Source organism: Pristis pectinata, chromosome 6 (assembly GCF_009764475.1).
Source record: "Pristis pectinata isolate sPriPec2 chromosome 6, sPriPec2.1.pri, whole genome shotgun sequence".
In the NCBI taxonomy this organism is placed as follows: domain Eukaryota; kingdom Metazoa; phylum Chordata; class Chondrichthyes; order Rhinopristiformes; family Pristidae; genus Pristis; species Pristis pectinata.
The window spans coordinates 6,458,478-6,480,697 of record NC_067410.1 but is presented as its reverse complement, the minus strand read 5'-3'; the positions used below and the strand labels follow the sequence as shown (position 1 = coordinate 6,480,697).

General features: G+C 45.1%; 1 protein-coding gene across 2 annotated transcripts in view; it reads right to left on the bottom strand.

Annotated features, from left to right (window-relative positions):
• Nucleotides 1-22,220, bottom strand: part of hmces (5-hydroxymethylcytosine binding, ES cell specific) — a 42,785-nt gene that overhangs the window by 8,208 nt on the left and 12,357 nt on the right. For both annotated transcript variants that reach the window (XM_052017156.1, XM_052017157.1), the window contains exons 2-5: nt 18,977-19,192; nt 13,863-14,006; nt 11,864-11,986; nt 1,202-1,350 (exon numbers count right to left, since the gene is read on the bottom strand). In XM_052017156.1, coding sequence (XP_051873116.1) covers nt 1,202-1,350; nt 11,864-11,986; nt 13,863-14,006; nt 18,977-19,165 — 605 coding nt within the window. In that variant the 5' untranslated portion in view covers nt 19,166-19,192. The remainder of the gene's footprint in view (nt 1-1,201; nt 1,351-11,863; nt 11,987-13,862; nt 14,007-18,976; nt 19,193-22,220) is intronic.

Here is a 22,220-nt window from a genome sequence, read left to right as displayed (position 1 = left end):
CTGGACTGTACAAATCTTACAAGTAAATACAACGCTGGCCATTTCTTGCTGGTTTGCCTGATCTGTAGAGGGCTTGTAAATATGGTGCGATAGAATGGTAGGAACTTATGTCATAGGACGCCATCTCTTTCATGCTGGGCACGAAAGGTATTTAAGTTAATGATACTTCAATAAAATAAGCTAAGATCTCGTGAAAAACTACCAATGGCTGGTGGCATGCAACTGACTCCTGTCCATCATGAGACCCCTATTCAGGCAGGTTACTCTGAGTATATGATCTGAGGGAACAGACCAATCATACAGCTAAATTTACATCCGTGGTCCAGATCCAAAACTGCAGGAGATCCAAGGAAATGGAGATGACTTACATTTTTATAGCATCTTTAATAGCCTCAGGACATCCCAGACATCAACACAAGCTACAGTTCAGGGAACATGGAACACAGTAAGAGCCCACAGTAACAAACTGATGAAAGATCAGAACATCTTCTGGCTCAGGAACCAGGATATCAAAAAGAAGTTTGCTGTTCTTTGACAGTGTCGGATCCAGTTATTCTCGAATCAGCAGGTTCTTTCAGGAGTCCAAGAATGAATTGAAAACAACTTGATGCTTCACAAAGTTTTATTGGAAAAGTTTAAAACAAAGAAACAAGTCACAGAGCACAAGGCACTAGCTTTACTACTGGGAGATGAGCCGAGACAAAGAAGCTAAAGATGAGCTAGGGCCAGGGTGGTGTGTGGGGTCAGGGGAAGAGAGCAAGAGAGAGTGAGTAACAAAAAAAAGCAACACCTTTTATACCCGAGATAAGAGGTACTCCTTAGCCAACAATAGTCCAATCAGGAAACCTATCAGATACCTGTGGCCAAACCAACCAATGAGAAAACACATGTTCACCTGATGGATGAACCAATAAGCTAGGAAGCGGCCATTCCTTGTGCAGCCACCTGAGGTGTATGAAATGTTGAAAAACTAATTAAAACAATCAAATCCAACAACAGAACGACCAGGGCTCGGGTTAATGCATGAAGGACAACCATCAATTTATTGCCACATTTGAAAATTATGCAAAACTTCTTTCCAACTTTAAACACCTTTGCCAGAAACTCCTCAGAAATAATGGATCCTCCACCCCACTGCCACGGAAAGAAATTACTGCTTCAGGTCTTGACCTACTCAGGTGTACACTCCTCTTCTACTTACCTGTTGTGTATCCACTCCATGGTTTTGGAAGCACTCACGGTGATGATGGTGTGTGTGTATAGTTCCTCTCCTCCGCTGGGAGGTCTCCAGCGGTCAAACAGCCCAGCCATAGTGAGCAGGCGACGGCCCTTCCACTCCTCACCATCTACCTGAGCCATTAATAAACAACAGTTACTCCCTGGAAAAGTCATCTAAAATGGGATAGAGAAGAAGAATCTTGGAGCAAAAGACACGTTTCATAGATATTCATAGTCAGACAACATAGAAACAGGCCCTTCAGCCCACCTAGTCCATGCCAACCGTCAAGCACCCATTTATACTAATCCCAATTTCTCCCCACAATCCACCCCAGATTTTACCACTCACCTGCATACTAGGAGAAACTTACAGCGGCCAGTTAAGCGACCAACGTGCACATCTTCAGGATGTAAGAGGAGACTGGAGAATCCGGAGAAAACCCACAGAGCGTGCAAACTCCACAAAGGCAGCACCAGAACTCAATAGTTGCACCACTGCGCTGTCCCAGAAATCTCACACACACACACACACACACACACACACACACACGGACAATAGCTCGTGATAAAACTAAAAAGCAGTTGTGATAAACTTAGTTTGGACCTTGGTTGGACCACATGGAACACTGTTCAGTCACCATATTATATATAAAAAGCTATCGAGATGCTGAAGATGGAAAGCAGAATTATTGGAGCTATCAGAAATGAAGGGTTTTATCCACCAAATATATTCTTAACAGACTGGGATTCATTTCTCTGTAAAATAGAAGGCAAAGGGTTGTTCAGAGGGTTTGATGGGTGGACAGAGAGCTGATGTTTTGACTTGCTGCAGAGATCAAAAGCAAGACTGTCACTAGTAAATATAATAGCAAATGCAGGAGAGAATTCTTATCCGAGTTGTTAGAAGTGCCCAATGTTGGTGCAGAGAAGAATTTTAATGAATGCACAAGAAAGACAGAAGAGGGCACATGGCTAGGTGTAGGGTGGACTGAGGCTCTTGTGGAACATGAACGTTGGGCTGAATGGCCATTTTCTGTGCTGCACGTACTTTGTAGGTCACCGCTCATGTTTCAAATCGACAGGCATTGTGCGAGAGATCCAGCCACGCACTATGTGGCCGACTTGCCTAGAATAATAATTGTTAGATACAAACAACTTTCTCAAATGCCAACCTTCTTTTCTTTAAATTGGGGAGAGAACACATTCATCTGTCACTATAAAATGTAGGCAGATTAAAGCGATAGATCAGATAGTGGCCACATTAAAAAGACTTCAGTTCAGTTCACAGTGGTGACCCCAACATTCAGTGCCCGTGACTTTGATTCACATCCCTCTCCCATTCTGACCTCTATCTTCTGCCTCCTACATTGCTCCAACGATATCCAAACACAAGCATAAAGAACAGCACCTCATCTTCTATCTGTAGCCATTGGGACAACATTTGAAACTAACAAGTTCAGGTAACCTCCCCTATTTTCTATATTCACAGATGTGGTTGTATATTGGGCTTCAATCTGTTTCTTACTTTCTCTTCTGGTATTTGACAGAATTTAAGCAATTATTTCTTTGACAACTTTAGCCTGCACCCTATCACAGAACTCTATTCTTTCCACCCCCAAACTAAAAGAGGCTTGCCTGCTTTTCAGAGAAGGGCCGTGCCTTGTAATAGTTTACATTCTGTGTGTTCTTGTCCAACTCTATGTGCCTGTGATGGTGCTGCAGTCAAGTTTTTCATTGCATTTTTACCTTACCGTACTTGTTCACATGACAATAAACTTGACCTGAAATGATGACTGTTCTCTCCCCATGGCTGCTGCTTGATCTGCTGAGTGCTTCTAGCACTTTATTTTTGGATGTCCACCATCAGGCAGTTTTTGCTCCAACTTGTTATATTGCAATACAAAACCACAAAGTGCTGGACGTACTCAGCAGGTTCCGGCCGGATCTGTGGAAGGGAAACAGAGTTAAAGGTCCAACATCCTTCCTGTATTTTGTACTGTACCCTTCACATCCTCTTCAGGTACATCCCAAGGTGCTTTACAGCCAAACAACATACTTCGGAAGTGCAGTTACATCATCTTCCTTGGCAGTTCTTCAGGATCAAAGATGACTTGTTCCGCTCCAGTCTGTGGGTTCTGAGGTGACTGATGTGGCCAATGACGGAGCTGTGGGACCCTTCCACAGATGCCGGACACTCAGTTTGTGAGGGTGACACCCCCCATTCATGGTTTTACACAGGGCTTCTGCATGTTCCTGATACATTGGTTAGAGGTTCTCAGTACCATCCCAAATGCTACTTCGCCACTGGGCCGGGAGTCACAGGGGTCAGTGAGACTGCTTGCATTCCCACCCTAACTCTCTCCCCAAGGAGGCTCTGTGAACATCCTTGAATTATTTCCCTCTGTCCACCTAGTAATTCTCTTCTCGAAACAGAACTCAGAATAGATTGTCCATGTCAAAGTCCGGTGTCGGGCATGTAAATGATGTGGGCTGTCTAATGGAGCCCACTGTGCATAATGAGGGTTTCAATGCAGAGGATGTTGGCCTGGAGAGAACACTGATATTGCTTCACTTATCCCTCCAGTGATCTGGACAGCACTGTTCTTTTCTAGTCCCTCGAGGTACCTACCTAGGTAGTGCAGGAAGGCATTGGTCACTGCTGCTGGTGGACCATGAGTTTTGCGCTGTGTGAAACAATCAAAACACTTTCTCCCCCTCAATCAGCCAAGGGCTGTTCTGCCACGTTGATGAAATTCACCATCGTCTTCACCTGCTGTCTTCGCTGAGAGATGGCAAGGTGGTCCTCGTGTGCCAGGGTCTCACTGTGAAACTTTATCATCGGGAGGAGGCTGGTAGAGGACCTTCGTCTTGTAGGTGTTCAGTGTAAAGCTCTCCCACTCGTATGATTCAATGAACGAGTCGATGATGGCTTGGAGCTCAACTTCTGAATGTGCCCAAACGCAAGCAATATCTGCATGTTGCCACTTGACTACCGAAGTCCTCCGTGAGCAGAGGGCTGCTTCCTGGATCAGTGTTTATTCTGTCTATCTAGAGACGCACTGAACCCAACCTTCACCATGGAACAACTCCAAGAGAAATGCAGGGAGCTGCACCAACACAAAACATGGCTTTTCCATAAGATATAGGAACAGAATTAGGCCATTCAGTCCATCAAGTCTGTTCCACTATTCAATCATGGCTGACTTTTTTCAACCCCATTCTCCTGCCTTCGCCATAACCAACCCCCTTACCAATCAAGAACCTATCAATCTCTGCCTTAAATATACCCAATGACTTGGCCTCCACAGCCCTCCATAGCAACAAATTCCACAGATTCACCACTCCCTGGCTGAAGAAATTCCTCCTCATCTCAGTTTTAAAGGGATATCCCTCTATTCTGAGGCTGTGCCCTCAGATCCTGGACTCTCCTACTAATGGAAACATCCTTCCCACGTCCACTCTATCCGGGCCTTTTAATATCCAGTAGGTTTCAATGAGATTCCCCTCATTCTTCTGAACTCCCCTCGAGTACAGGCCCAGAGACATCAAATGTTCCTCATGCATTAACCCTTTCATTCCTAGGATCATTCTTCTGAACCTCCTCTGGAAACCTCTCCAGGGCCAGCACATCCCTTCCTCAGATACAGGGCCCAAAATTGCTCACAATACTCCAAATGCGGTTGACCAACACCTTATAAAGCCTCAGCAGTACATCCTTGCTTTTATGTTCTAGTCCTCTCGAAAGGAATGCTAACATTGCAGTTGCCTTCTCACAATGCACTTGCATTTTTCACAAACGCACCTGCATTTTCACAACCAGAAGGGACGGTGGAACATTCTCTTCATCTCTGGCAGCCCACAGAAATCTTTCTCCACCCTACATTTGCTTCATTTTGGCATGCAAGCCATGATGCTTATCCAAGGGTCTACAACTAGAAGCAATCCCAGTGAAGACCAGTGCCAAACATGGTGCATTATTGTCCCAACACTTATTTTCCAAACTTTCTCAACACAATTCTGTATCTCACCTCCAAAAGTATTCCTGTGGGAATGGGGATAATCTTCAGAACTAATGGGAAACAGTTAATACATGATGACCGCACTCCAGAACCAAGGTCACCAAAACCTCAGGAGTCAAGCCACAGTATGCAGACAGTGCTGCTGTTTGTGCACACTTGGATAAGGTATCTTTATTAGTCACATGTATGTTTAAACACACAGTGAAATGCATCTTTTGCGTAGAGTGTTCTGGGGGCAGCCCGCAAGTGTCACCACGCTTCCGGCGCCAACGTAGCACGCCCACAACTTCCTAACCCGTATGTCTTTGGAAGGTGGGAGGAAACTGGAGCACCCAGAGGAAACCCACGCACACCTGGGGAGAACGTACAAACTTCTTACAGACAGCAGCCAGAATTGAACCTGGGTCGCTGGCACTCTAATAGCGTTACACTAACCGCTACACTACCGTGCCTGGAGCTGCTATACACAACAGCCAATTTATAATGACTGAACAATCCAGTTTGATAATGTTCAGTAAGATAAAGTAATGGCCAAGACATTGGGATTAATTCCCTTGCTTTTCATCCACGAGGCCACTGGATCTTATGTCCACTTAATAGCGCAAGTGGGTCACGAGCTTGATGTTGAATTTGAAAGACCAAGAATTCAGCATTCCTTTAAGTGGAGCACTGGGTGTTGGGCTAGACTTCAGAGAGTCTCTGGACTGAATAACCAGTTTTCCCCTTGTTCCATCTTCCACCCACATCATCAGAAGTGTAGACATTTTGGTATCTGTGGCAGGGTTTTGCCATTACTCATACGACACATCCCTGTGATCTCTTTGACTGAGATAGTTAATTTAAATGGACAGAAACAGCTTTCTTTCTACACAGGACCAAGGTCTGGTGCAGGGCTCCCTGCTGTCTACCATTCTCAACACCAGCTCCAACTCCCATCATCTTAACCTCTCCACTTAAACCAGTAGGATCCTTGGAGTGCAATCAAGAACACTTTACCCCACAATGCACTTAAACTCTAGTCAATATAACATGAAAAAGCAGAAGAGGGGTTATTGGATAACCAAAAATGGAACAGAAACTATGACTGATTTTTCTTGCTCCTAGCCAGAGGAAAACTGTGCCATTTTTCAAACCTCTGATGCAGTTAAACCAAATTAACTGCGAAGCCTGAGAATTGTATCCAGTATTTTCTGATTTTAAAAAGAACACCTCAATGGATTAGGCTGCAGGAAAGTGGGCTATCCCTTTAAACGATAAATTGCCAGTGTTGTCTACCCAAATCAGATTGATAGGCAGATAATTGTGGCGACTGTATCTGGTCACTTGTTTTCAAAAGTCTTCTCTCTCTCTCCCTGGCTAATTGAGCTAATCACAGCTCCCTCTCCCACTCCTGATTACCCTCTCGGAAACATGCTGATGTGCGAGCAATCACCATTGAAACTCAGTCAATCTAATCAAGGAAAATAACTGATTCAGGTAAAAGCAGCTGATTGTGGGGAACACACTCAGCAAAATTAAACAATTTATAAAAGGATAGGATCAGAAAGGCCAAACAAGGATCAATTCCTTCTGATTTTGAGAGGTTTGTTTTGCGTTCATCGATTAGAATACTAACGTGGGCCCCAATCTGGTTTCATCACAATGACTGGCGAGGTCAGTACAGATCCTGGGACCAGTGCACGGTTGCCCCACTGCTCCTCCTCCTCATTGTAAATACCAGCTTCATGACCCACACCTTAACCTCTCCACTTCATCCCAAAGGACCCTTAGGAAGATTTTATCCCATAGAACACTACAGCACAGTACAGGCCCTTCAGCCCACAATGTTGTGCCGACACTTTATCCTGCTCTAAGATCCATCTAACCCTTCGCTCCCATATAGCCCTCCATTTTTCTATCATTCATGTGTCTAGCTAAGAGTCTCTTAAATGTCCCTAATGTATCTGCCCCCACAACCTCTGCCGGCAGTGCGTTCCACGCACCCACCACTCTCTGTGTAAAAAAACTTACCCCTGACATCCCCCTTATATCTTCCTCCAATCGCCTTAAAATTATGTCCTCTCACGTTAGCCATTGCTGCCCCGGGAAAAAGTCTTGTACTTACTCCCACAATGTACTTAAACTCCAGCCCATATAATATCCAGATGAACAGTAGGACTATAATTTTGTTTGTTTCTCTTTCTCTCAATTTTGCACTAGCGTTATTTTGTTTGGTTTATTTTGTACACATGCAAGTTATGTACGTTAATTTAAGTTTACATTAACTTGTGTTTGTCCTCATCTTGTACTGTGCTGTTGCTACAAAAAGCTAATTTTCCTGGCACTTATACCCTGTGTACGTATGCCGACGACAACAGTACAACCTGAATTCGAATTGTACAGTGCATTCTCATCTTTTCAGGATTTGAGCACCATTCCCTCTCATTTGCTGTTTTCACATCCACCTGATTAGGATGGACTTCAGTTTAACAGCTCCTCTGAAAATGTTGCACTCCCTCAATTCTACACGGAGACAACACATTATTCTTTGCACCAATGGACAAGCTGCTGGAGGAACTCAGCGGGTCAGGCAGAATCTGTGGATGGAAAACGGACAGTCGGCGTTTCAGGTCGAGACCCTTCATTTGGGCTGGGAGAAGGGAGTGAGCCAGTAATAAAGAGGCGAGAGGAAGGGGTGGAGCAAGAGCTGGCAAGTGACTGGTGGATCTAGGGGAGGAGGGGGTGATTGGCAGATAGAGTCAGCGGGAAGGGTGGAGATAGTGACCGAGGCTGGGAGGTGATAGCTGGAGGCAAATGGCTGCAGATTATGAAATCTGAAAAAAGGTGGAGGAACTAAATAAGGAAGGGAAAGAGGGTAGACAAGAAAGGGGGAGGGGAGGGGAATTGGTACCCAGCGGGAGAAAAAGAGAAAAAAATAAGTTTCTTTATTCTTTGTGTGGAATTCAATATCACTGCTTACTAACATGTAGAAAGAGTATAGGATTCTGCCCAAGGCATTTCAATAGCATATGATCAACTTTTGAAAATCAGCCACTATTCATTAATCTTGTCCATCACTTTTACAGAGGGCAAGCTTCCAAAAGACTAGTTCCTTTGTGATTATGGAGAATGAATAGTGGCCATGAGGGTTAATATTTTTTAAAAAAGAGATAGTCAACACAGAACACTACAGCACAGCACAGGTCCTTCAGCCCCACAATGTTGTGCCGACATTTATCCTGCTCTAAGATCTATCTAACCCATCCCTCCCATATAGCCACATGAATGATAGAGAAATGGGGAGCTAAGAGTCTCTTAAATGTCCCTCATGTATCATTTCCCCATAACATCCGCCGGCAGTGCGTTCCACGCACCCACCACTCTCTGTGTAAAGAATTTACATCCGACATCTCCCTTATATCTTCCTCTAATCACCTTAAAATTATTTCCCCTCATGTTAGCCATTGTCGCCCTGGGAAAAATTCCCTGACTGTCCACTCGATCTATGCCTCATCATCTTGTACACCTCTATCAATTCACCTCTCATCCTCCTTCTCTCCAAAGAGAAAAGCCCCAGCTCGCTCAACCTATCCTCATAAGACATGCTCTCCAATCAAGGCAGCATCCTGGTAAATCTCCTCTGCACCCTCTCTAAAGCTTCCACATCCTTCCTGTAGTGAGGCGACCAGAACTGAACACAATTCGTCCACACCAGATTCATATCCTTCTATGCCTTGCCTACTTAAGTGGCTGTCCCTGAAACACAGTGATTGCATCTGATTCCACCATCATCTCTGGCAGTGTGTTGTAGGTATCAACCACACTGTATTAAAAAAAATCCCTTCCGATTCCCTTTAAAACTCCTTCATCTCACCTTAAACCTACGCCCTCTCATTTTTTTCATCACCCAACCATGGTGCGATGAAAGATTCTGACTATCCACCCCATCTGTCGCTCTTATAATTTTATGTACCCTCTTCAGGTCACCCCTCAGTCTCCTTCACTCCAGGGTAAACAAACTCAGTCTATCCAATATCTCCTTACAACTAAAGTCCTCCAATCCAGGCAACATCGTGGTGAATCTCCTCTGCAGTCTCTCCAGCACAATCACATCCTTCCTGTAGTGTGGAGAGCAGAACTGCACACCGTACTCCAGCTGCGACAGTGTTTTTCAAAGTTACCACATAACATCCCAACTTTTATATTCTATGCCCCAACCTATGAAGGCAAGTATGCCACATGCCTACTTCACCACCCCATCTACCAGTGTTGCCACTTTGAGGGAAGTATGGACCTGAATCCCGATATCCCTCTGGTCATCTACATTCCATAGTGCCCTACTATTTCCGGTATATGCCCTACCCCTATTTGTCTTCCCAAAATGCATCACCTCATCAGGATTAAACTCCATCTGCCAACGCTCTGCCCAACTTCCCATCTTATTTTTTTTATTTTAATTTTATTTACAGCGTGGTAACAGGCCCTTCTGGCCCAACGAGTCCACGCCGCCCATTTTAAACCCAAATTAACCTACCCGTACGTCTTTGCAATGCAACGTGGGAGGAAACCGGAGCATCCGGAGGAAACCCATGCAGACACGGGGGAATGTACAAACTCCTTACAGACAGCGACGGGAAGCGAACCCCGATCGCTGGCACTGTAATAGTGTCGCGCTAACCGCTACGCTAGCCTTTGTTGCTTTTATGCTCACCCAAGTCATCAACTGCTATTTTCCTACCACCTACACACTCCTAACCATCAGCCAGTGTCAGTTTGTTCAAACCCATAAGCTTATCGCAATCTGTACACTTAGAACACAGAACACTACAGCACAGTACAGGCCCTTCGACCCACAATGTTGTGCCGACATTTTATCTTGCTCTAAGATCTATCTAACCCTTCCCTTCCACATAGCTCCCCATTTCTCTATCATTTATGCGTCTATCTAAGAGTTTCTTAAATGTCCCTAATGTATCTGCTCCCACAACCTCTGTCGGCAGTGTGTTCCACACACCTACCACTCTCAAAAACTTAGCCCTGACATCCCCCTTATACCTTCCTCCAATCACCTTAAAATTATGTCCCCTCGTGTTAACCATTGTCGCCCTGGGAAAAAGTCTCTGACTGTCCACTCGACCTATGTCTCTTACCATCTTGTACACCTCTATCAAGTCACCTCTCATCCTCCTTCCCTCCAAAGAGAAAAGCCGTAGCTCGCTCAACCTATCCTCATAAGACATGCTCTCCAATCCAGGCAGCATCCTGGTAAATCTCCTCTGCACCCTCTCTAAAGCTTCCACATCCTTCCTGTAATGAGGCGGCCACATACATCACAATAAACAAGAAAATCAGTTCTAGGTGTTGTGACCTTCCATTGCAAACAACCTCCAATCACTAAAAATCCCCATGGATGGCTGTGCTTCATGCCAATAAGGTAAATTTAGATCTACCAGATCACATTCCTCTGTATCCCATGAACAGTTCCTATACTGACCTGGCCAAATGGCATACAAACTTCGATATAGACAACACCAAACCTGCCCCTCTAACTGACTCCCCTCATTAGCTCTGCAAAAGACTCTCAAAGATGATGCAGGGACTGGAAGGCTTGAGTTATTAGGACAGACTGGATAGGCTGGGATATTTTTGCTTGGAGCGTAGGGGGCTAAGGGATGAACTTATATGGGTTTAGAAAATCATGAGGAGCATAGATAAGGTGAATTGAAACACACAGTCCTTTTTCCCCAGGGTAGGAGAGTCTAAAACTTAGAGGGCATAGGTTTAAGCTAAGAGGGAAAAGATTTAAAAGGTGACCCGGGGGGCAAGGTTTTCAAGACATCAAGAAGATATGATGCATCTCTATAGAAGTCAGGTTAGGTCGCACTTAGAGTATTGTGTACAATTCTGGTCACCTCATTATAGGATATCCAGGCTTTAGAGAGGGTGCAGAGGAGGTTTACTAGGATGCTGCCTGGATTAGAGGGCATGTGCTATCAGGAGAAGCTGGACAAACTTGGGCTCTTTTCTCTGCAGCGGCGGAGGCTGAGGGGTGATCTGTTGGAAGTGTATAAAATTACGAGGGGCATAGATAGGGTGGACAAGCAATATCTTTTTCCCCATTATTGAGAGATCCAATACCAGAGGGCATGCACTTAAGGTGAGAGGGGGTAGGTTCAGAACAGATGTGAGGAGTAAGTTTTTTTTAAACTGAGAGAGTGGTGGAAGCCTGGAATGCGTTGCCTGATAGGGTGGTGGAGGCAAATTCATTGGGGGCTTTTAAGAGGGGCTTGGATGGGCACATGAATGAGAGGAAAATGGAGGGATATGGGCAATCTGTAGGTCAGATGGATTAGCTATGTCGGCACAACATTGTGGGCCGAAGGGCCTCTTCTGTGCTGTTCTATGTTTTCACACAGAGAGTGGTGGGTATATGGAACAAGCTGTTAGAGGAAGTGGTTGAGGCAGGTATAATTACAAGGTGTAAAAGACATTTAGACAGGCAAGTGGATAGGAAAGATTCAGAGGGTCAGCATTGACGAGTTGGGCCAAAGGGCCTGTTTCCATGCTATTTGACTCTATGACAAGACATTAAGGACACCCTACAGTCAGGAAAGGAAAAATGCGAATTCAACCCCTTACTACCTCACCTCTTCTTTCTCACAAGTCTGTGGAAAGTGGATGAAGTAGGGCTGCTTCTCCCCTTGTAGCCTCTGCCACTCAAAGAATCCATCAGCCAACACGACACAGCGTTGGCCTTTAATAAGTGGTTCCTGTCAAGACAACATTGAGATGATTACTGGCTCTTTTAAGAGTTTTGAATTGTCCACTTCTGGGTCACACTATTCCAATTTTGATGCCATTATTAAGATTTCTAAATCTCAATGTGTAGTAATTTTATATTTCCCAGTGCATGGCAAGAGCACTAGGTTTTGGTGCATTTTGATGGAAAGCAGGAATCTCAAATATTTTGTCACACTGATGCTACAAGGAGTTATTGAGGAAAAAACTCCTACACCCAACGCGGCTGTATTTTGGAATTGTTTTCCGCAAACCCAAATTCACAATGGGTCAATTATTCATTTTAAAATCAAGACCGTAGACTTCCATTAACCCCATGCCTGGAATACTGCATACAAGTCCATTTTCCTTACCCAAGCAAGATTATACTTGCAATAGAGGGAATGTAATGAAGGTTTACCTGGTCATTCCTGGTTGGTGTGACTGTCCCGTTATTATTTTTACTTGTACTACATCAATGCATTCTGTACTAACCCAATATAACTGCACTGTGTAATGAATTGACCTGTACAAACGGTATGCAAGACAAATTTTTCACTGTACCTCAGTACAAGTGACAATAATAAACCAATACCAATTAAGCAGACTGGCCTAAACTCTTAGAGTTCAGAAGAATGAGACGTGATCTCATTGAAATACAAAATATGGGACTTGACAGGGTGGATGCAGGAATGACGTTTCACTTGGCTGGGGTGTCGAGAACCAGGGTTTGGCCATTCAGCACCAAGGTGAAAAAGAAATTTCTTCACCCAGGAGGGTGATGATCCTTTGGCATTCTCTACCCTGGACAGCTGAGATGGTGCACTCACAGAGTACATTCACGACAGAGGTTGGTAAATTTTTTGATAACTAGGGAAGTGGTTTAATACAAGGAAATGCCACACAGGTAAAAGAGCAACTGTGACCTTACTGAATAGCAGAGCAGAGGCAAGGGGTCAAATAGTTTTCTCCTGTTGCTATTTCTTACGCTCGTGTTCTTACAGGTACTAAGGGATACGAGGCAAAGGCAGTTGACCAGGATCAGTCACGATCTCTATAAACGACCTGTAAGCCTCAGGGTGCTCACTATTCAAGAGTGACTAACGAGGTACTTCATTCACTTGGAAGCCCTTGGGAAAAGCCCGAGGTTCTGAAAGATGGAGGTATAGAGATGGAGAAAGACAGCCTTTTCTCCTTGGAGCGACAGAGGATGAGAGGTGACCTGATGGAGGTGTATAAGATGATGAGAGGCATTGATCACGTGGATAATCAGAGGCTTTTTCCCCAGGGCTGAAATGATTTCCACAAGAGGACACAGGTTTAAGGTGCTGGGGAGTAGGTACAGAGAAGATGTCAGGGGTAAGTTTTTTTTACTCAGAGTTGTGAGTGCATGGAATGGGCTGCCAGCAACGGTGGTGGATGTGAATACGATGGGGTCTTTTAAGAGACTGATGGATAGATACATAGAGCTTAGAAAAATAGAGGGCTATGGGTAAGCCTAGTAATTTCTAAGGTAGGGACACATTCAGCACAGCTTTGTGGGCCAAAGGGCCTGTATTGTGCTGTAGGTTTTCTATGTTTCTCTGTATAGGAAAGAGCTCTATTGGGTGCTCTGAAGGTCAGGAGGCTCAAGGCTGATAATCACAAGCTGCTGGTGAAACAGTTGGTTTTCTGCAATACAAACAAAAAAAATTGCTCAATATACTCAGTAGGTCAGTCTGCAGCTGGGGAGTGAGAAATAGAGTTTCCCGGTTGGTTTCTGCTCTGCAGGTCAAATATCACCCAAGCAACTGCACGATTCAATGATAGCAGAGTTGTAGGATAAGTGTGCGACTACTGCGAGATCCACTTGCTCACTGAGTGTCATACCTTGTACGACTTCTTCTGCATCATCCCATCACTGCGGCAGTTGCTGGTATGGTACTGCATTTTCGAGGGGTCACTTTCCCGAAACCAGGAAGGAATAAGCCCCCACCGCATGGCTGTTAGCATAGGCTCTGCACTCTCCGCATGCTGTCGAAACAAGAGTCAGGTGACAAAATAAAAGAGCACAGATGGATTTCAGCTCTAACATGGGCACAGACCAAGCACCCAACAAGAACCACAACTAAGAGTGCAGTTGGCATCTCTAGAACTGCAGATAGGTGGCACCTCTAGAAGCACTGGAAGTTGCCAGTCTAGTACTATTACGACGCTAATAGTACTGGACTGACAACGTCCAGATTGTTGAGTTCAAGTTCTACTGGGATAGAAGACCCTAGGACTGGGATAGGAGGCCAAAGTGGTACATTGACCAAGATGGTCAAAGTGGTTCTCTCCCATCAGGCAGAAGATACAGGAGCCTGAGGGCACATACCATCAGACTCAAGGATAGCTTCTATCCCAATGTGATAAGACTATGGAATGGTTCCCTTCTATGATGAGATGGACTCTGACCTCACAATCTACCTCGTTGTGACCTTGCAGCTCATTGTCTACCTGCAATGCACTTCCCTGTAGCTGTGACACTCTGTACTGTTGTTGTTTTTACCTGTACTACCTCAATGCACTGTGTAATGAATTACCTGTACAATCAGTATGCAAGACAAGTTTTTCACTGTACCTCGGTACAAGTGACAATAATAAACCAATACTGAGATACACACATCCCTTGTACCTGCTCAGTGCCCACAAAACCAACATGCCCTGTAACAGGGAAAATGTTGCCAGTCTAGTGCCAACAGAACAATATCTCAGCCCGTAACTGAGAAAATGTATCCAGGCAAGTGCCCCCAGAATCACAGCAACCCACTGGACATGGAACTAGATCAGTCAACAGACTGCATCTCAGCAGCTGCACGAGATGTTACCCGTACCCAAAGCAGGCTGGTGATGGTGAACTGACCTACACCAGCTGGTGCCAACAGAGCTGCATTGACACACAGGGAGAAATCAGAGGAAGACAAGATGTCTTTATTAGTCACATGTACATCGAAACACACAGTGAAATGCATTTTTGCGTAGAGTGTTCTGCAGGCAGCCCGCAAGTGTCGCCACGCTTCCGGCGTCAGCGTAGCACACCCACAACTTCCTAACCCGTATGGGAGGAAACCCACGCAGACGCGGGAAGAACGTACAAACTCCTTACAGAGAGTGGCCGGAATCGAACCCCGGGTCACTGGCGCTGTAATAGTGTTACGCTAACCACTACATGAGACATTTCCCCCTACCACATCAGGTCACACCTCAGCCTTCTTTACTCCTGGGAAAACAAACGCAGTCTATGGGCAACTAATTAAATAAGTAGAATACAAAAAGGTGATAGCAATTAATGTAAAGAAAGCCCAAGGTGTCTTTTAAAGGTATGTACATGGAAAGTGGGAAATAAAAGGGGGATGGGGCCAATTAGGGATAGAGAAGGTATCAGTGCATAAAGGTAGGAGGCACAAGAGACTGCAGATGCTGGAAATCTGGAGCAATGCACACAAAATGCTGGAGGAACTCAGCAGGTCAGGCATAGCTAGAATATTGAATCAATATTTTGTATTGGTTTTTAAAATATCAGTAAATAAGAGGTAGTAGAGATAATGAACTAGAAGAGTGCATGAATATTACAGGTGTACAAGTGGGAGATGAAGTTTAACAGAGCTTTGTAAAGTGACATTTTTGGAAGAAAAAGGGAAGACGATATGGATCAGATGGCAGACGAGGGGTGAACACAAATCTCTGGAAGTGGAAGAGCACAAGGGAGTGGTCAGTACAGCATATGGGATTTAGAAATATTGACATAAAAGGACAAAGGCAGTGAAGTTATGTCAAACAACATACACACAAAATGCTGGAGGAACTCAGCAGGTCAGGCAGCATCCATGGAGAGAAATAAACAGTCAACATTTTGGGTTGAGACCCTTCATCAGGACTGGAAAGGAAGAGGACAGAAGCCAGGATAAGAAGGTGGGGGGGAGAGGGAGGAGCACACGCAGGCAGGTGACAGGCGAGTCCAGGTTGGGGGTGGGGGAGGAGCTGAGAGGTGATAGGTAGGAGAGGCAAAAGGCTGAAGGAGGAAGAATCCAGTAGGAGGGGCAGTGGACCATGGAATAAAGAGGTGGGGAATAGATGGGCAGGTCATGAGGGCAGGACAAGGGGAAAGAGAAGGGGGAGAGGTGGCATTGGAAAGAAGGAAGACGGGGTGGGGAGGGGGAAGGGAGGGGGTTAAAAAAAAAGGTGGGGGGGGGGGGGGGTTACCAGAAGTTAGAGAAATCAATGTTGAGGCTCCCAAGGCAGAATATGAGGTATTGTTCCTTCAACCTGCGTCTGGTCTCAACATGGTGGTAGATAAGATAGACGTGTCAGTATGGGAGTGGGATGTGGAATTGAAGTGAGTGGCCACCGGGAGATCCTTGCTTTTGCGGCGGACAGAGCGAAGGTGCTCGACGAAGCGGTCACCCAATCTGCGTCGGGTCTCACCTGTGTAGAGGAGGCCGCACTGGGAGCACCGGATGCAATAAATGACACCTTTGGACTTACAGGTGAAGCACTGCCTCACCTGGAAGGATTGTCTGGGACCCTGAATGGTGGTGAGGGAGGAGGTGTAGGGACAGGTGTAGCACTTTGTACGGTTGCAGGGATGTGCTGGGGGGAGGTGGGGGGGGGTCATCTGTGGGGAGGGATGAGTGGGCAAGGGAGTTGCGAAGAGAGCGATCCCCACAGAAGGGGTGGGGGTGGGGAAAACAGGAGGAGGGGAAGATGTGCCTGGTGGTGGGATCCCATTGGAGGAGGCAGAAGTTGTGGAGAGTGACGTGTTGGATGCGGAGGCTCTTGGGCAATAGGTAAGGATAAGGGGAACCCTGTCCCTGTTACGTGGAGGGGAGGGGGGGGGGGGTTGGAGGGCCGATGTGCGGGAAATGGAGGAGACGCGGGTGAAGGCAGCATTGATGGTTGTGGAAGGGAAACTCCATTTACTGAAAAAAGGAGGACACCTCAGACATCCTGGTGTGGAAAGCCTCATTACGGGAACAGATGAGGCGGAGGAACTGGGAGAAGGGGATGGCACCCTTGCAAGTGACTTGGGTGAGAAGAGGTGTAGTCAAGGTAACTGGGGGAGTCAGTGGGTTTGTGAAAGATGTCCAGAGATGGAGACAGAGAGATCCAGAAAGAGGAGAGAGGTGTGGGAGACAGACCAGGTGAATCTGAGGGCAAGGTGGAAGTTGGAGGCAAAGTTGGTGAAATTGACAAGCTCAGCACAGGTGCAGGAAGCAGCCCCAATGCAGTAGTCAATGCAGCAGAGAAAGAGTTGAGGGGGGGCATTACTTGTGTAGACTTCGAACCTGGGCTGTTTCACGAAGCCGACGAAAAGGCAGGCATAGCTGGGGCCATGCGAGTGCCCATGGCTACACCTTTAGTTTGGAGAGAGTGGGAGGAGCTGAAAGAAGTTGTTGAGGGCGAGTACAAGTTCAGCCAGACAGAGGAGGGTGGAGGTGGAGGGGAACTGGTTGGGTCGGTGTTGAGAAAGAAGCGGAAAGCCTTAAGGCCTTCCTGATGGGGGAATGGAAGTGTACAGGGACTTGACGTCCATAGTGGAAATAAGGCAGTATGTACCTGCAATGCACTTCCCTGTAGCTGTGACACTTTACTCTGTATTCTGTTATTGTTTTTACCCTGAACTACCTCAGTGCACTGTGTAATGAATTGATCTGTATGAACGGTATGCAAGACAAGCTTTTCACTGTACCTTGGTACAAGTGACAATAATTAAACCAATACCAATGTCAAACCAGTGCAAAATATTGGCTATACCACAAGCAGAGTATTGTGTTAGAAAGGATGCAAGGGTTCTAGAGAGCGTGCGGAAAAGATTTACTAGGAGAGTTCCAGGGATGAGGGACTTTTTTAGATAAGATTTCTTTATTAGTCACATGTACATCGAAACACACAGTGAAATGCATCTTTTACATAGAGTGTTGGCACCAACATGCCCACAACTTCTGGTGCCAACATGCCCACAACTTCCTAACCCACACGTCTTTGGAATGTGGGAGGAAACCAGGGCACCCCGAGGAAACCCACGCAGACACAGGGCGAACGTACAAACAGTGTACTGAGTGGAGCAGAGAAGGTTGAAGAAAGATCTGGAGGTGTACAAAATTACACCTTGTTTGGATAGGGTTGATAGAAGCTGTTCCAATTAGCAGCTGGTGCATGGACCAGAGGACATAGATTTAAAATTCTGAGTAATAGGTACAAGAAATACCTTAATTCAGAGAGTAGTTCGGAGCTTAATTCACTGCCTGGAGGGGTGGTGGAAGCAAATTCAATCAATGCCTTCCGAAAGGAACTTAATTGGCAGTAAAGAAAGAGCTGTGGGGGGAAGGTCAGGAGAATGGGACTGATGAGATTGCTTTTAAACGCTGACATTGACTCAGTGGGTTGAACAGCCGCTTTCTGTGCCATTCCCACTACGATTCCATGAAAACCACAGACTGGTTTTCCCACTTCTGCTTATATTTGCTTCACTGCAGCACAAAGTTGGGATTAAGAAAAAAAACATTTATCCCAAAATTAATAAAACAGTAGAGGTTTATAAAATCATGGGGGCATAGATAGAGTGGATGACCACGGTCTTGTTCCCCAGGGTAGGGGAGTCTAAGACTAGCAGGCATAGGTTTAAGGTGAGAGGGGAAAGATTTAAAGGGGACTGGGGTGGCCAATTTCTCCCAGAGGGTGGTGAGCACATAGCACGAGCTGCCAGAGGAAGTGGTAGAGGTGGGTACAATTACAACATTTAAAAGACATTTGGACAGGTGCATAGGCAAGAGATGGCAGGTGCTGGAGTCCGGAGCAAAAGGGATACGGGCTACACACACAGGCAAATGGACCTAGTGTAGGTAGGCACCTTGGTTAGCATGGACAAGTTGGGCTGAAGGGCCTGTTTCCATGTTGTAGAACTGTATAAAATGCAAAAGGCATTAGGCAACATAGAAATTAGGGTGGATGAAATCAAGTACTTTGTCAAAGTGTCTCCTGGATACCAGCACTGGACTGTTGGAATGTGGGCTTCTGTTGAACGAGGGCTTATACTTATCTTGGTCCCCATCTCTCCATTCAGGATTCCTTCTCCTTCCTTGCCCGTCCCGAAAAGCACAGGCACGTCTAAGCTGATCAGCTGCCAGCGAGCATGCAGTGCGCCCACACATGATGGCACAAATCCTTACACTAGAAGCCTGTAAGAGAGAGACAGTACAAGGTGAAACTGGTTATTATTATGCCACAGGCCAAGCACAGACGTCAATCCAATTTCAAAGTTGAGATGACTTGATGTTATTTGAACCCTTTGACAGCCTGGTAATTCACACCTAGCTAGTCAATATCCCTGCTGCTCTCTTTTTGCTGTAATGCACAAAGCCATAATTGAGTAAGAAGTGACTGATGGAGCACACAGTCCTGTAGTACAGAGTTCGGATAAAGAATGAGAAGGTGCCACTTCCTTCTATTTCAATGCAACCAGGATGGAAGTACACAGAATGGCACACGAAGAGAAAAGTTTTAAACTATCACAAATATCCAAAAAATGTGCAGGCTGGTACATTAAATGACCACTGCAAGTTAGCTCAGAGTGTACAGGCAAGTGGTAGAATCTGGGGGGGGGGGGGGGGGGGGTGGATAGGAAAGTGAGAAGAATAAAAATGGATTAGAGTAGAATTACCATAAAACTAGGTGCTTAATGGTCAGCACAGACACAGTGGGCCAAAGGGCCCATTTCCACACTTTATCTATGAGTTTACAACTCAACATTTCAGAAAAATTAGTGAGTGGTTTTGAAACAATGGAAAAAGTGCTACCCAGGTTTTCCAGTCAACTTAAGTAATATTCAATTTGCTCACAAGCATCAAGATTGAACACTTTGGATTGAAAGGTTATTACACACATCAAATAAAAATCTAACTACAAGCATCCTTCACATTCAGGCAAGCAATAACCTCCATTCATAAAAGACAGTGCTTCACAAGAGAACCATAGAACCATACAGCACAAAACAGGCCCTTCGGCCCACCACGAGGATTGTATAACAAGGAAAAGGGCGGGTAGTAAAAGCATAGTGGAAGTCCTGGGTATCAATGAGCTTAGGTTAGGTAAAAGTAAAAAGGAGTTCAAGTGGTCAGAGGGTCAAATTGGATCTTTCCAGATAATATTCATGACTGATTGACTGCAAGTACATTAAGTGTAGACTTGAAGTCTCTCTCCTTGTGGACACAGATGTTTTCTTTTAAGCCAACGTCAATGTACTGTGCTCCTCCAGCTCCACAAACTATATCCTCCTCTCAAAATTACAGCCACCCTTATTCCCTCCATTCTGGGCTATCCTGCATCACAGATTCCATTTACCTCACCATTAACAACTACCCAGATTCTAAAGTTTCGAATCCCCTCCCCAAAACTTGTCACCTTATGCTTCCTTCTTTAAGACCCTCCTTGCCTCATTGACCAAACCTTTGCTCACATGGACAAAGGTTTTCTTTCTTGACAAGGTGTTGTTAAATGCCCTGTACAAATGCAAGATGTTGGTCAAACAGCCAAAAGTATGTCCATGTTCTGAACCAGCTGTAATCCATACATTCCACCAGTGACTAATTTAATCCCAGCAGTAACCCAAACAGAGTTAGGGGTCATTAATCTGTCAAAATAGTCAACTTTTTTCCATTTAAATTGCGGCATTCAGTTACAATGGAAACTGAATATGTAAACTTGTGGTTGTAATTGCAACTGCCCACCAGCAGAGGCACTGGTGCAGAGATTACCACTCATTCTGTGACAGTGCTCTTGTTGTTGAGTCATGGCTCAAGTCCCATGAAATAAAACACACAATTGCATTACACATTTTAGATTCCTGAGGAACTGGGATCAGTTACACTAATGAAGTATTTCTTAGGCTCCCACCCAGTGACAAGGATACATAGGATAAAATATGAGGGAAATTACAGAGATGTGCAAAAGTCATAGAGCAGAGATAAAAACTTCAACTATCCTATTATAGACTGGGATGGTAAAAATACAGGAGGTTAAGATCAGGGAGAAATGTTTGAAGTGCATTCGGGATCTTTTTTGACCAGGATATTCCTGGCCTAACAAGGACTTGGGTTCTGTGGAATGAGGAGACTGCATCTGTGGAGGAAAATCTGGGGAACAGTGGTCACAGCATCAAAAGAAAAGGACAGGGATTGCTCTTTAGCCAAGGCAGGAGGTTGGAGAATGGCCATTTCCAATGGGATGGGACAGAACAGGCAGTTTTTGAGATGGTTCGGGTACAGACTAGGTATATCTCCACGAGTAATAAACATGGCAGTTAAATGATTAAAGAAAAGGAGAGTAAAATGAATTTTAAAAAAAGCAGAAAGAGCACATGACAGATGTCCATCTTATAACACAAATGAGAACCAGGCTGATTATAAAAAGTTCAGAGGGGAAGTGAAAAAGGAAATAAGAGGCAAATGAGAAGATTGGTGACAAACATGAAATAAAAATCCAGAAGTATTCTATGGGCATGTAAAGTAGGGGTGATCAGGGACCAACAAAATCTACGCATGGAGGCACAGGGGATAACTACCCAAGGGCTATTTTATTTTTAAACAAAAGGAAGATGCAGCTGCTGGTACCTTTCCCAAGGAAGGTTCTAGAAAGGCTAGTTGCGTTTAAAGTGGATAAGTCACCTGGTCCAGATAGAATGCATTGTAGGTTATTGAAGGGCAGATATTGGTTATAATCTTTCAAACCTCTGTGGATACAAGGTGGTGTCAGAGGACCGAAGAACGGCAAACACTATACCTTTGCTCAAAATAGAAGTCAAGTAATGACAGGCCAATGAGTTTAACTTTGGTGGTAGAGAAACATTTAGAAACAATCATCAGGGACTGCATTAGCAGTCACTAGGACAAGTGTGGATTGATTAGAGTAATCCAGCATGGATTTGTTAAAGGCTGTGGGATAAAAGGACAAGCAGCAGAATGGATAGGAAATTGGCCAAACGACAGGAGGGAAAAATAGTAGAAAACAAATGTCCTTAGCTATGGAGGGAAACACTTTATGGTATTCCTGCAAGCACAAGGATACCTGCTTTTCCTAATACCTCAAATGTACAGGGGACAAGATCCAAAACTTGGAAGTATGGTGAAATATTGGATCTGAGACATAGCCAGGCTCTTGGAACACACAACAGTTGAAATACATCACAGAAGTGCAGATTTATTTTTCGGT